General features: G+C 36.1%; 1 protein-coding gene across 1 annotated transcript in view; it reads left to right on the forward strand.

Annotated features, from left to right (window-relative positions):
• LOC107601179 (5-hydroxytryptamine receptor 4-like) overlaps positions 1-16,623 on the forward strand; it is a 75,282-nt gene that overhangs the window by 4,995 nt on the left and 53,664 nt on the right. The window contains exon 2 of the mRNA XM_016293247.1: positions 8,207-8,407. Coding sequence (XP_016148733.1) covers positions 8,207-8,407 — 201 coding nt within the window. The remainder of the gene's footprint in view (positions 1-8,206; positions 8,408-16,623) is intronic.

Genomic DNA, 16,623 nt, shown 5'->3' on the forward strand with positions numbered 1-16,623 from the left:
GTATTAAAAGACGTAATCAAACAGACAATGAAAAGACATAAAGAAAAGAAATAAAATGCATTAAGAGTGTCACAAAAACGAGAATAGCCTATACTTGTTGCACAGTGCCCCCCCCCCATTTGTAAATCTGTTAATTATATTATAGCCTATTATACATTTTAATAAATAAAAAAAGACATTCAAAAAATACATTCTAGTCTTACTGGTTAACGATCGACTAATGAGCTTCATTTGACGGTCAGGAAAATAAAAATGAACAAAATGCTGTCATTCTAGAATTCTCCACCATATTAAGTTCAGGTAACTCATACTTGCGTACACGAGCTGAGACCAGACGTGAGATTTGATCGTAGCCACCGCTCACGTCCATATTGATAAATTCCAAGTTTTGCGTTGAAACGACCGTATGCCCATGTCGTACGTTCGTTTCGTAAATGAGGCCCAACGTCTGTGAGATCTACGTCTAAAGAAATGATCTTCATGAGCAGGAATGGTCTTTTTCGATCACTCTGTGTGGGCAATGTGCTTTCTATTCCTGGGCAGTGCTTTTACGCCGCTGTTTCCATGGGAATTGAGGTGGCGAAAGCTGTCTTAAATGCCAATATTTAATAACTAGTGAATCAAACTTACTCTAAATCAGTGGTTCTCAAACTTTTTTGGTTGCATCCCCTTTAAACCTATAAAAAAATCTGGTAAAAGATTTGCAATGGTCGCTTTATCGCGTCCAGTGTAGACTTGCGATGCGACAACTGTAGTGTCCGGTATAGACACAGTGAGTGAAGCCGAGAGCAAGATATGCCTCGTCATATTTTCTGCATTTACTTTTGTTAGTTGTAGGATTTTACAAAAGACTAATAGAATGGAAAGTGACCTTGGGGGAAAAATATACATTGACTGATTGAAACAATATTGCAAAAAAAATAAAAAAATTCAAACTAGAAATAGAAAAAAAGAAGAATTGACAGTTTTTCATGTTAGAAAATCCAATCAAAACTAATTAAAAGAAAAAATATGTACTTTTATGTCCACTAAATTGTGATTAAAATAAAACGAATATGACGCGATATTACTAATATGATGAATTGTTAGATTAATATTTTATCCAAAATAGAGAAAATTAAGATGTACAATACCATTCAGAAGTATCTTCTGCTCACCAAGGCTGCATTTATTTGATCGAAAATACAGTAATAACAATAATATTGTGAAATATTATTACAATTTCAAATTTTCTATTTGAACATATTTTAAAATGTAATTCCTGTGATCAAAGCTGTATTTTCAGCATCATTACTCCACCCTTCAGTGTCACATGATCTTCAGAAATCATTCTAATATGCTGATTTGCTGCTCAAGAAACATTTCTGATTATTATCAGTGTTGAAAACAGTTGTGCTGCTTCATATTTTTGTGGAAAAGGTGATACATTTTTCAGGATTCTGTAGGTTTCTTTTGTCTCTCAAGTCTGGAGGCACCAGTATGATTTTCCTTTAAGAAATCTCTGAAGTCATGAAAGGTTACCATTCATCAAGGTTACCAAGAAAAAGTAGTGTCAAAGAGGAAGTCATGCACTGAATATTGTCATGTCGGTAGTGATAGATGTCTTAAAATAGGCCGTCCGATCACTTCTCCGGCATGTGATCTTGTCTTTGACACACAATACACAGGTTAATGGTTAATTGTTATAAACGAGAGTACAAGCTCATCATTGTTTAACAGTGTCTCCGGCAACAATGGGTGGTTTTATTTTATTAGTTTAGCAGTTCACCCGCTCATAAACACTTATACATAGCCTCTTTGTGTTTCATTTCAGTGGGTAATTAGCAGCTTGTTAATTACTCCTTTGGTGTCCTGCTGAGTTCTTGGAAAACTGTGCAATTGTTTTTGCATCAATGAAAGCTGAATGGAGCTCTGAGTCCTTTATTAACAGAAATAGTCCATGTCTGACAGGAAACAACAGTGCTTGTTTGTTTAAGCTCCAGATCTCCACCCACACTGTATCATATCTCACTGGCTACGTTTACATGCAACCAAATAATCCATTTGTAATCGGATTGACGGCTCAGTCGGACTGAAAAGCCTTCATGTAAACACCTTAATCGATCCGATTGAACTCGATTGGAATGACATTTCGTTTATTCCTTTTCTAATATGATTGAGAGTGCATGTAAGCACTAGATCGGATTGAACCCCGAAACGGAAAGAACTGCGCGTGTGCAATGACGCAGAAATAGCGTAATGGAACGAGCGGCTCTTCCTTTTGAATAAAGTGTTGTATAAATGTGTGTCCTGTCATTATAAAACTCTCCTTTCACTCGGCAACTGTGAAGTGGAGCAGGACAACCTCCCACCAGTCCTTGTTTCTGATTCTCATCCACAGGCAACCCGTTTTGGGCACGGGGAGGGGCAATTTTACTGTGTGATAAATATGAGCAGCACGGCACAGCGGTTTATATGTATATTTATCCATACATTAATAAATATTAATTCTGCTGTTAAAAACAAATAAATAAACCATGTAGGAGAGTGGTTATTATGTGCAAACAGTGAGAAACTCTATATTTGTGCAGTGTGCGCATGTAAAAAAAAAAATCAATTCCGATTTGAAGCTTGTGACATATAAACGCGCACATCAACCCGATCGCTTTATTGAGCGTTCATGTAAACACTACATTCAGATTCATCAATCTGAATGAATTCAGTCCTATTGAAGCAAAAATTGTGCATGTAAACGTAACCACTGTCTCACCATCATCTCAGACTGTCTAGAAAGTGTCAACATCACAAATGTGCAAGCCACTGATATGGCCAGAGACGGATATCCGAAGCAGCAAAATCCTCTTTGAAAATGGTTCTTAGATTCATAAAGGGATAGTTATGCCATCATTTACTTACCCTCATGTCAGTCCAAATCTGTATGACTTTCATTCTTCTGTGGAAGACAAAAGAAGATATTTCGAAGCATGTTAGTAACTAGTTGTGCAAACAAACAGTTTTGGTTCCCATTGACTTCCATTTTATGGACAAAAAACAGACATTTCTCACAATATTTTGTGTATGTGTGTGTGTGTGTGTGTGTGTGTGTGTGTGTGTGTGTGTGTGTGTGTGTGTGTGTGTGTGTGTATGTTCCACCTGTAATGCTGACAAAATAACGTAATATTTGTATTATATATATATATTTATTTTTTTATTTTTTTTTACTTACTATTAGAAAGTTCCAATAACTAAAATAGGAGCTCGAGTGATGTATTTCAAAACAGCTTTTCCATTATAATACGTTTTTAATACATTTTGCTAACTTTAATGTAAGATCTAACTAACTGCACAGATACAGGTTTCTCAGAGTGCTGGGATTCCCAGCATGCACTGAGTCATGAATAAATAATAATGATTGTTATCATTATAATAATATGATTTTGTTATCAATCTTGTGATGTCAAGATGAGTTTCTCAGACTCAAAATGATGAGTTAGTTGTTTTTCATGTGAAGGTCTATATGTAGGTTTTTTTTTTTGTGTGGTCTTATGAGTTGTCATGTAATGTTAAGTATTGTTAGAAGTTTAAGACACCAAACAAAAGGAAACATCAGATGAACATTATGATGAACATAAGATTAAAGGACATAATATGTGTAACAACGTTCGTAGTTCGGGAAGAAGGAGGCGGGAACCGGCGGACATTTAAACAATTTAATAAAATAAACAAACACAAAACGAAAGTAAAGCGGCAGCCCCCCGCGGACGACTGCCGCACACAAAACACAAAATAAAGTCCAGGCCTGATCATCTCTCGTCCAACACTGTCGTCACTCCTCCTTTTATCCTCCCGGAGCTCCTCCGTGGGACTCGAGACCGGTGAGTGGTGCAGGTGTCGCGCATTAGCATTTCCTCCACCGGCCTCGCTCCGTTCCCACGGCCCTCAGCCCCGCCCCTCTCGTCACAATATGACTTACATTAGATTAGATGAAACACATAATATGGTTTAAAAAATGTTTTTGAGATTGAAATTAAAAAGGCTAATATACAATGTTAGGGGTCAGTGCGATTTATTATAATAAATTATTATTATGATTTTTTTTTTTCCATTTTATGTTTATTTTGAACATTCATTTGAGTACAATCATATAGCATATTTCAAGTTACAAACAATGCTGAATGCATATAATGCTCAATGCATCCAAGTGTCTTTACAAAATATAGACATGTATAATTACCTAATGTGTTTTAAATATAAATTATACTCAAAATGTGTTAAATTGTATCAAAGTACACATTTTTGTTTTTATAAAGTAATAAGTAAAAAAAAAAAAAAAAAGTAACACAAAAAGTAACTATATACAGTACATCCAGGTTTAGAACATGTGTCCTAATTCAGTTCCATCCAGAATTACCTCAAATGACTTTATATATAAAAACATATATAATGTTATAAATGATTTTGATAAAAAAAAAAAAGTGGTTCTTTTAAACTTTTAAACTTTCTATTTATCAACCCATCCTATCACAGCTTCCACAAAAATATTTCCAAAGCAGCAAATCAGCATATTAGAATGATATCTGAAGGATCATGTGACACTGAAGACTGCAGCAATGATGCTGAAAATTCAGTTTTGCATCACAGGAATAAATTACATTTTAAGATATATTACAATAGAAAACGGTTATTTCACAATCTTGCTGTTTTTATTGTATTTGTGATCAAATGAAAGCAGCCATGGTGAGAGTAAGAGACTTCTTTCAAAAGAATTAAAAATCTTACCAACCCAACACGTTCGTTCATTTCATTACTTTAAGGTTGCATGATGGCATTTAAGTTCATTCACATTATTTGCTTAAAATGATTAAATAAACAAATTGAACTAAAAGATATATTACAATAGAAAACGGTTATTTCACAATCTTGCTGTTTTTATTGTATTTGTGATCAAATAAAAGCAGCCATGGTGAGAGTAAGAGACTTCTTTCAAAAGAATTAAAAATCTTACCAACCCAACACGTTCGTTCATTTCATTACTTTAAGGTTGCATGATGGCATTTAAGTTCACTCACATTATTTGCTTAAAATGATTAAATAAACAAATTGAACTAAAAAATCTTGTAACTGTTGCTTTCATGTTTTTTATCCAATGAACACAGTGAAGGAGAGGAGAAAGCGTTTAGGCAGCTCTGTAAGTGCTGGCGGTTTCTGATGTCTCTCAAGCCTGGAAGCTGCGCTAGGCTTCTTATCTCCTCAAGCGTCATGCCACTCATCGCTTCATACATTCCTTCCTCTTTTTCACATACTATACTTCCCTCTGATTTATAAATTGCTTATCCTGTCTCATACCACCCAGATTCCTTCACTCAAGGGGCATGTTTCCACTCCACCACCTTTGTGATGCTTATCTGATAATAGAAGTCATGGGGAAAATAATCTACATTTCTCAAAGAGCCAGTCACACGCCAAACGTTATGTCATGACGGTAATAAAAAATGTCTTTAAAGCAGGCTGCCCTCCATAGGGTCAACTGGAACATCTGGTGCCATTTTGCTTTAATGATGCATCCAAAAGGGATTTGTAAATACTGACACACTATCTGATGGTGTAATCGTCAGATGCTTGTTGCTTTTCATTCTTCAAATTGGCGTCAAATGTGCATGAAAGCCAATCAGTGCCCTTCTCTGCATTCTTTCAGACATGTATATTGTTGACAGGCAGCTGGTATGTGGATTTTATGCCATGTTATGGTTAGGTGACAGAATGATTTGAGCCTATTAATGCTTCTCAGTGAGCTCTATATAGATCTGTGTGTGTCAAGAAGCTCGAGCGAGAGTTTTATTACCCATTAATAGGGTGCCCAGAGCTCTGGAGAGCCTCAAGGGGAGCGAACATTATGACAACCTATCAACATTGTACCACACACATAGCACATACACGTTCAGCAGATACCTTATTACTGTTTTCTCCAAGTAACTGATTTGATAGTGAATATGAATTTCTGCTCATGAGGAAACACATCTTGTCTAGCTGCTGTGTTTACATCCATTATTAAATTTAAATGGGTAGTTCATCCACAAATTGACAACTTTTATGATACTTCCATAGTGATTTTGTGCCCACTTTCCTAAATGTCTTTCCCTAAAATTTCCGAAAAGAGAACAAACATTTGGGTCATTCTATATTTTAGGGAACATTTCAAGTCCATTGATGATAATTATATTTTTTCTATCCTTTTTCGTCAGAAATATCATGCGTTATCATTTAAGAGTATACATAATATAAGCTCACACTTATATTTAATTGATGAGTCTTGAGTTCAAATTAATAACTAATTTAAATTAAAAAAAATAAATAAAATTACATTTATATCTATATTACATTTGAAACTGTATATCTAAATACCTTAAAAATAGATTTAAGTTTAGATTTTAAATTTTATTTTCTTTCAAATAAGAAAATATTTCATTTTAGTCACTCTGTTCTGTCATGTTACTAATTAAACTCAACAAAATAAAAAAATGGTTTATTACAAAACCATGTGACCAGCATCATGTGATCATATTTGATCTCCAGTGACCTATTGTCAAGTAGTATATTAATTGTCGAGGAGTAATTTTCTTAATTGATTTTTTTTAAAAAAGAAAAAAAGTTTTTCTGTAACATAGTTGACAAACTCACCAATAATGATTAAGCTTGGCAGATACAATACACTAATAAAATATATCAACTACAGGGTGTGCCATATTTATCATCTGCGCTAATAATTGTTATTTTATCGTAGTTGTTATTTTAATTGTGCAAGCTGACTGTAACACAGAGGCAGTAGCGTTAGAATCCATGTGCAGTTTTATTAGATCACAAGGCAGGTCATACAGGCATAAATCGTCACCAGGTGTCAGACACAACGAAGGCTGGGCAGAATCGTAAACAGAGTTCGTTATAAGGGTCAAGGCAGGCGGCAGACAAACAATGGCAAGAATCAACAAGGCCGGCAGGGTCAGAAAAGGTAGGCAGCAAGCAATCGTAATCGGGAAATCAAAACAGGGAAACCGCTCTGAAATGTCTGCTTGGCAAAACAAGACTTCGCAAAGAGAGCAGGGATGGCACAGTATAAATAGACTGGGTAGATGGGGAACACCTGTGCAGGTGATTAGTCTCTGGCAAGGTGCATTGTCGGAATTGGAGTCCGAGGGGATATGTAGTACTCCGGTGATGGTTCCCTCTGGTGGTGATCGGAGGGAGCCACAGAGGCTGAATTTGTGACACTGACGTTATCGTGTATGCCATTTAATTTGCAAAAAAGAAACAAAACACATCTTGAGAGTCCAAAAGCATTTACTGCGTGATTAGAATGCAGTTAAAATGCCCTATAATTCAAGTTATGAATGCAAAAAATATCCCTGTATGGGCTTTTGTGTATATATATATATATATATATATATATATATATATATATATATATATATATATATATATATTGTATATACATGAGATGTGATATAGTTTAGTAATATCACACAACCAAGAGTGCTGTTTTCCCGAATATCAGCGTATAAGCGTGATTTTGAATGTGATATTGATTTTATACGGTAGGTCAACAAACAAGAATACTGAGTTCAATTTTTAAACACAATATTGTCCGTTTTTCTGTTTCACCAATGAAAAACGTTCTAATCAAAGCCGGGGCAGAACATTTGTGCGGCTCAGAGACACACTGCGGTGTTTCGTTCCTGAGTGAATCTAATTTGGAACAAATTTGAGCCAATGATTCAATTATCCATTCGGAAAACAGTCCCTTGCTCATTTCTAAATGAATCAGCCGTTTTGAACGACGAATGGCTTGAATGAATGATTCAATGAATCACTTATTATAACAGGAATTTGCCGCCACCTACTGACAGTTTTAGTGTTACTTTTATTTATCCATGACAGGCCTAAACCAGCCAAGGTACCAGCACAAAAACACACTCTGCAAAATATTGTTTAATTACCATTGTCAAAAAATCCCCAAAAATATTGAGACATAATTTTTTTGTCAATATCGCACGCCCCTAATATCAACTGAAACCAATAGTAGTGAGTTTCACAGTTTTATTGAGAAATCATACTGTATTGTTTTTACGCTTTTTTCCTCATGTGAAGTGTAAGTTATAGAATGACTGTTTTTTTTTTCAGCTGAATTCATAAAAAAGAAGAAATGAACGTATGCTTTTTGTTTGTCCCACAGGAAAATCAAAACCAACTACTTCATCGTCTCGCTGGCGTTTGCTGACCTTCTGGTGTCAGTGCTGGTGATGCCGTTTGGTGCCATAGAACTGATCCATCAGAACTGGATCTACGGTGAGACCTTCTGCCTGGTCCGCACCTCTCTGGACGTGCTGCTGACCACCGCCTCCATCTTACACCTGTGCTGCATATCCCTCGACAGGTAAAAAACAAACGCCCATTTCATTTCAGGATTTTCATTGTGTATAAATCAAGTGCTATGAATTGAAATTCCATAAATGTATAGTCTTGACACATGACTGCAGTTGCTGTTGTCATGGCAGCCATTAATTGTTTCACCACAGAGGACTAGCACTTGAGAGTTTAGTTCTGTGGACTGTGTAGGGATGCTGTTTCCATGGCGATCTATGTGCGGCCACACAAAGTCCCTTGCCAAGTAAATCATCCACCAACACTGTGATTATGAACCTAATAAACTCTTAGAGTCGAGCAACAGGCAAGCGGTTAAAAATATGTGAAATGGGACTGAGGAACATCTTGTTGTTGGACAGAGCGGGGTTTTCAGACTAGAGGAGCGCAAAGAGATGCTAATGGCTCCAGGGAACATTTGAGAGAGAGAGAAAAAACAAGTATTTTTTTAGGCAATGGGTGTTCAAGAAACATTTCTTGTTATAATCAGTGTTGACAGTGCTGCTTAATATTTTTGTGGAAATCGTAATTTATTTTTTATACTTTGATTAATAGAGAGTTTAAGAGAACATAATTTATTTGACATACAAATCTTTTGTAAAATTATAATTTGTATTATTTTGTCAAATGTTTGACTGAGGAACATCTTGTTGTTGGACAGAGTGGGGTTTTCAGACTAGAGGAGCGCAAAGAGATGCTAATGGCTCCAGGGAACATTTGAGAGAGAGAGAAAAAACAAGTATTTTTTTAGGCAATGGGTGTTCAAGAACATTTCTTGTTATAATCAGTGTTGACAGTGCTGCTTAATATTTTTGTGGAAATCGTAATTTATTTTTTATACTTTGATTAATAGAGAGTTTAAGAGAACATAATTTATTTGACACAAATCTTTTGTAAAATTATAATTTGTATTATTTTGTCAAATGTTTATATATATATATATATATATGTGTGTGTGTATATAATACTGTTAACCAGTTTTAATAGTAAGAAATGAAAAAAGAGGAATACACCTGACATTACTCTCATAGTGCATAGTCAATCGATGCCAGCCTAATTGAAAGTAAATATAAAAAAATATTTTTAAATATTATAATAATTTACTACTTTAATTCGTTTTGGACTTTAGTACAGTGACATAATTTGTATATGATAAAGCTTTCAATAATTTATTAAATTAATTAATAGTTTTCATTTAAACAATAAAACAATAAAAAATAAAATATAAAAAATATAACCGTTTTAAGTTTTAGAAGCAACAAAACGTTTTTCTTTTAAACAAATTGTGTTTTATACATGAAAATATATACCTTTATTTTAGGAAAGGTGTCCCCCAGAGGGGATCAGCATATTTAATCGTCCAAAACATGAAAATCTCAGATGTAGCAGATGCTTTTATGCGAAGCAATTTACAGTAGTCCTATTAAAGAAAAAATCCCCTGGATCAGCCTGGAGTTAAGTGCTTTACTTAAGGGCACATTAGTGACAGTATAGGTAAACAATTCTTATGTTCAGTTTTGCATATGTTTCTGATTTATAATGCATAAATGCTGTAGGTTTCATGAAAGATTGTTGCTCTTTGTGAAACATTAAGGTTGTTTGTTAAAGTGTCTATAATTTTGTTCGGCTTCTGTCCGCTTGGCTAGCCGTTTGAGGCTTTTAAAGAATTACTGTAATAACCACAAGAGCAAACAACAACAACTGTTTTTCTCAGTCTGAGCTTATCTTTCTTCTGCATATAACTTTAATGGATAATTCGTCTAAAATCTGTGAATGGGCATTCAAATGTAATCCGTTTTATTCTTTGACATTCTATTTAGTTTCTTCCCTTGTTCCTGCCAGAAGCAAGCGCTCCATTGTGAATGTTGAAAAGAAAAAATAAGAGGTACTCGACGCGGTTTAGTATCTCAAGCATCTTGTGTGACACTGGCACATTGTAAAGCTACTCCATTTAGCTGTTCAGTAAAGCACTAAGCATTAGTTTGCATGAACCAGCCTTTCAGCTCTGGCCCTTTACCCCAGAGTGATGCATTAGACCTCAGCGCTGATATTCAGGATGAGCTTTGAGTGCTCAGCTGCTTCCCTAGTTTACGTCATTTGGCCCCTGAAGTCACACAGGCCGCCTTCCAGTGCCTCGCTCGTTAAAGGAGGCCTGAGGGCTCATCGAGAGGAGGGGACTCATAATATTTGGTTTGCTCTTTCTTCATTTGACATGTACCTCTCTCTCTCTCTCTCTTTATTCTGGCCTACTTTTCCACTGACTTGAGAGTCAAATAATGTTGTAACTATCTAGTTGCTACATAGCCTGCCTACAAACAAACATACGATATTGCAGTCTATGCATGCCAGTCTTTGCTTCTATTTCTTCTAGTAATTTTCTTTATGCCATCATGAGCTGCTTTTGATGCAATGGCCATCATGTAAACATTTATTTAAAGGGTGTAGGGGTTTTCAGCTCAACAGGGAAATATTTATGACTAATTATAACTGGTTATGATTAATAATAAATATTTAGATTATATCTTCGAATTAACTGTAGCAGAATCAATATTACAATTATTTGATCTGTCCATCCACCGAGCAGACAATATAATCATTTATCAATTCAAGGAACGATTATTTTCCTGGCCAAGGAAGAATAAACTGTCCTTCTTTATGCAGTGCTAGCAGTAATTTAGCAAATGTAGCAAGGGTTCAAACATTCATAGACTTCGAATCGTGAGCAGCAAACAGAGACAATCAGTTGTGAATATAAGGGATTTAATAAATGAAACTATATCTAACATATAACTAAGCAAAACACATATACAGTGGGGCAAAAAAGTATTTAGTCAGCCACCAATTGTGCAAGTTCTCCCACTTAAAAAGATGAGAGAGGCCTGTAATTTTCATCATAGGTATACCTCAACTATGAGAGAAAAAAGGAGAAAAAAAAATCCAGAAAATCACATTGTAGGATTTTTAAAGAATTTATTTGCAAATTATGGTGGAAAATAAGTATTTGGTCAATAACAAACTGAAGAAGGAAAAGTCCACAGCGACTAAAGTTACTTGAAGATAAAATCTGAGTTTCTTTTATCTATTGGGCACAAAAGAAGATTTTGAACTAACTGAACAGTTGATGGTAGCTATTGACTTGCAAAGTTTGGAAAAATAATATGGAAGTCAATGGCAATTAATTCGATGAGTTGAAGTAATGGAAAAACATATGGGGACATGACATTACAGTGCATAGAGTTCGTTTTTGACCCAGTAAAATAGAGTACAGCTCAAATATGTATGGACAAGTTCAACTGACAACTGAATTTGAGTTGGCGTAGCTGTCCCCGTCTCTCTCTGTTTTTTTTTTTCATATTTGATAAATATATTAAAGTAGTTTTTCATTTTTTCTTGTTGTTAACTTTCAAAATAGTTTTTAAATATTATTGGATGTCACTGTTCCCACCAATCCTTGCACAAGTTAAGGTTACGCATGATGACGAAAGCACGTTAGTGCTAGCCCTCCCGGAACTCATAGAAATTGCATTGCAGTGCCTGCGGTTCAAAAAAAATTATCTTTGCATGGAAGTCTATGAGAGCATTCGGGGTGATTCTCAGTCTGACAGAAATCGCCCAAAAAGGGGCGGTACTACACAAAACGCGACTCGACGCTGATTGGACTATTTAGAGGCAGAACAAATTCTAGAATAGTGAAAGCTAGCATAACACTGTGGTTGAATGTTAAAGAAAAAAAAAAACCTTTCGCGCTTTGGTGGTGCGTCGCCCAATCGCCCTAATGGAGAAACCACCCCGGCTTTAAGTACAAGCACATTCAATACAATTTAGTGCACTTCGATATAAAATAATTTTATTTTAGACAGACAACTGGAGCCACCATATAATGCGACATGCAGAAACTTAGGGGCTTGTACATAGTCGACTTACAAGTAAGAGCTCATGAATGGAACACTTCCAGATTGGGCAAAAGGAGAAACTTAGCCAAAAGTCCAAGCTGCTCTCTTCTAGGGCTGTGTTCAATACGACGATGTATCGTCACAGGCACTTGGTGATATGGATATCGATACAGCTGTTTCAGTATCGATATCACGGCACGTGCGCAGCAGTTGGACCACACTTAATTTGAATACAAGAACAGCATTTAAAACGGAATTGAAAAGTGCAAGGTTTCTAAAAAAAATTATGAATAGATAGAGTATAATATATAGGCTACAGCTAGGTTTAATCTGGCTGCAGTGGAACCTAACCGGGTTGCCCGATATAAAGAGATGTAATCCCCGAAACAGAGCTTCACACTTGCACAATACGGAATTATCTGATAAGTGTGTTACTTTTTTTGTCAACCTGACAACCATGTATACACGCTCTCTCTCTCCGCTGTGGAAAAAAGCACTGGCTTTCTGAAAACACTGGTAAGTTTGCAGTTTAGCGATCTCCAACAGCTATTCTATTCCCAGAAGTGTAATTCATCAAGTGTTCATTTACAAGAGAGAGACATTGCATTTAAGAATTGCCTCTGTTTTTCCTGTATTTCTCTATTAACAGTGAAGCGGTGGCTTTAATTGCTTCAGAAACGATGTTACCAACTCTTTGTTGAGAAAGATATGGGAGCTCTTCAGCAGTAAAGCTCCTTTATGAATGAAATTGTAGGGCAGCGCTGAATAAGAGACTGAATCAGGGTTGCCAGGTTTTAACAATAAAACCCACCCAATTGCTACTCAAAACTAGCCCAATCACATTTCGAGGGGGGTTCCCCGTTACAAATTGCATTCCGAGGGATAAAATACACGTTTTTTGGCGGTGTTCCCCTTGTAAAATATGCATTTTAGAGGATAAATATCACGTTATTGGGGTCGCTTCAACCCACGGACATGAAAAACAGTGTTAAAGTAGCAACAAAACTACTGAATGTGGCAACACTGGACTGAATGTGTGCGCGTGAGCTACAGTGAAGACATTATTATATAAAGCACATTATTAGTTAAGAACACTTCAAATTTTTGTTTTTATTATTTTTAAACGTAGAGAGTGTGTTAATTTGTGCAGTGCTAACCTACCAGCAATGCAAGGCGATTTTATTAATAGAATAGAATGAGTACATTACAGTATATGTTAGAATGAGTAAATTATTATTTATGGGCTTAAAAACAAGATGCAAACAATCAGAATATTGTACCTGGTGGGGAGTGCCCAATGTTAACATGAAACCTATGCCATTACCTGTATTGTTATACTATGGTACAGTTATGGAGGCCGTTCATAATGCAGAGGTCAACTGCCTGCTCTGCCAATAGTAATCAATGGCCCAATAGTTTAATTATGTTTAATAAGCAGCTGTTTTACTCAATTCTGCTGAGGTGAAAATTAGTGCAGTCCCGTATCGGGATACGTATCGTATCGTGACTTTGTTGGCAATACACAGTCCTACTCTCTTCCCTTTGTGAGCAGGGTTTGTCAAGCTCAAAAAACACCATAAACACATCTAAGAAGTCCATATGACTTGTTCAGCAATAAAGTCTATTAATGTTTATTTACAAAAAAGTGGCAGATGTTTGTACGTGATTGTTTGAGGGTTGTAAAAATTAAAAAAATTGTAGGAAGAGATTGTTATGCTATCTCCATGTTTCTGTTCATCTTGTCTTTCCTGTTACTATTTATCGCATTCACGCTCCACTTGGCATCTACTTCCGTGCCGTTGTTGTGATGTTTTCCTGAGTATGAAGGAATTAAGAGGTTCCAGTCAACTTGGCTACAGGCGGCACTTATTACAATCATGGATCTCGTGCAAGGGAAATGGCACCCTTTCCAGCTATTTCACAAGTCATTTGCCCTCCTGAGTTTTGACAATGAGGCTGGTCGAGTGTCCTTCCGGTGCTCACTTAGCACATACAGCAATAATAGCCATGTCATCTCAATTTAGACTGTGTGAAATGCGCTCCGCCTTGTTCTTAAAAGCTGTTTTCTCCCATGTAATTCTTCTTCGGCCTTCAGGTTAGTAGCAGTCTCTTCTCATTTCTCACACAAACCCCACGTGCCGAGCAGCATGTGTTTAGAGTCTGCGATACGGCATGAGTCTCTTCAGATGATCTGCAGTCTCAGTGTTGATTTAATGCTTAATTTAGTGCTCTCCATTATGCCTCCACTCATCTGACTCATTCCGGTTGAATACTAATTGTAGGTGCCCGTTAGCTGTGTTATTTGTGTGTCACGAGCCGCCACTTACATATAGTTTAGAAACTTCTGCAGTTCTTCTTGATAATTGCTGTGTGTATCAGCAGTTGAGAAATTCATTGTGGTCTTCTGGGTGACTTGGGAAATATACACGATAAGCAAGGTCATATATTTTATGGTGTTATAAACAGGTGCAGAGAATACAGCATGCACAAAGCTGTCCCAAAGGTTTTGCGCTTACATTGTGCTTACATCAGAGTAAGCCATGCAGAAAATGACACACATTGGAGTCATAGCACAAAAACACAATGTCAACCTGCCACAATAGCAAAAAACATTGTTCTCATTATCATTATCAAAGTTACCTGAGAAGTCAAACTGCAACTGATATTAAAAACTGCAAGACAGCAGCTGATATTAAAGAGATATTTCATCCAAAATGGGAAATATGTCTTCTTTTATTTATAAATAGATCTTCTGATGACAGTATTTTCATTTCTGGTTGAACTTTCTCTTCACAGAATGCATATGCTGTATGTCTTGTTACATTTGTAAGTTTTCAATTGCTTTTTCAATTCATTTTTCATTTGGAAGGATAATCCATGGCTGTGTGCATTAAATGATTGCACATTGTCAAGGGCGTAGGTTTGATTTTGGCATTGGTGGGGACATAATGGCAGACAGCAGGCATTTCATTGTTTGATCAAAATTATTGCTAGGGACAATTTAATAGTCACTGGATATTGGTAGGGACATGTCCCTAGCATCTCTGCGAAATTCTATGCCCTTGCACAATGTGTATCAATGTAAATGCACACTTAGCGATAGATTATCATGATTATACCATGGTCACTTGCCAGTATGGGCAAGTTAAAGCTGTCATTGATGTTTTCAGTGAAAATTCTGACTGGACAGATAGTTATTTTATCAACAGGCCATTGGATTTACAATTTGGAAGTAAAATAAAGTAGTCATTTATTTGAATGAAAAAGAGGGTGCAGTGTCTCTCTACTAATACTGAAATTGCGAGTTTAGTTATTTCAAAAACAGTGACATTACTACCTCGTTGCTGAGAAATATAATGCAGATTTTCAATAGCAAGGCTGCTTTATTGATGAAAGTTGTGTATTCAACCATTTGAATGCATACAATCCAGACAATCAAAATCAAGTGTAATCTATTTTGACGTGTGTATTTAGACATTTGTTAATGAATCCTGGTAAGGAAAATTTTGTCAGTAGTTAACATTGTAACATTGTAATTAATGTTAACCAATAGCTTAATATTGTAGCTATTTATGCACATTTGTAGGGTTTTGTCGGATCAGTGTGTTAACCCCGTTGGCGTCCCATGGCATCGATCTTGCTTGTTTTCGCCAATTGAAATCAATGTTGAATCGAGGTTTGTCGAGTTTTGGAATGTCTGAGAAGTGCCGTGTAATCTGATGACGGTAGGCGTTGATTTGCATCTGTCGGTGTGGTGTGAATTGGCCTTTAGGAATGCAGACTATATAAAATCTTACATATTAACAGCCCTAGTAATGTACTGCCAATTATGTTATGTAATAAAGGTTACAGCAATAAATTATTTTGATAGTTTTGACAATGAACCGTTACAATTGGGATGCGTCTTGAGGCTGAACTTGACCTTCAGCCCTCTTTATCCTTGTCCAAAAACCTTCTTTAAAGTTTTTGCCAGCAATGTAATCCTCCACAATCGATTGCATTGAGGCCACTTGAATGAATACATGAATCAACCGATTCACAAGTCACAAAAAAATCTTGCTAAACGTGTAGTTTCACATTGAAATGTCAATATTACAGAATTAAAATGGGTTGCAAATGCAGTTTCATTTTGACTTTGTTAGGGACACATTTGCAACAATTCGTAGTTGCAATGCCTTTTAAGTTATTTTTACTCAAAAACAACGCAAAAGATGTTTGAAAATAAGATTGATTTCAGTGTGGAAATTCAGTATGGTTCTGTAGTATAGTATGTACTGCCAACATTGCATTAAGCAGAGCAAATCATCTGCAACTTCCAACACAGAGCCTGTGACCT

Source organism: Sinocyclocheilus grahami, unplaced genomic scaffold, assembly GCF_001515645.1.
Source record: "Sinocyclocheilus grahami isolate Dianchi unplaced genomic scaffold, SAMN03320097.WGS_v1.1 scaffold301.1, whole genome shotgun sequence".
Taxonomy (NCBI): domain Eukaryota; kingdom Metazoa; phylum Chordata; class Actinopteri; order Cypriniformes; family Cyprinidae; genus Sinocyclocheilus; species Sinocyclocheilus grahami.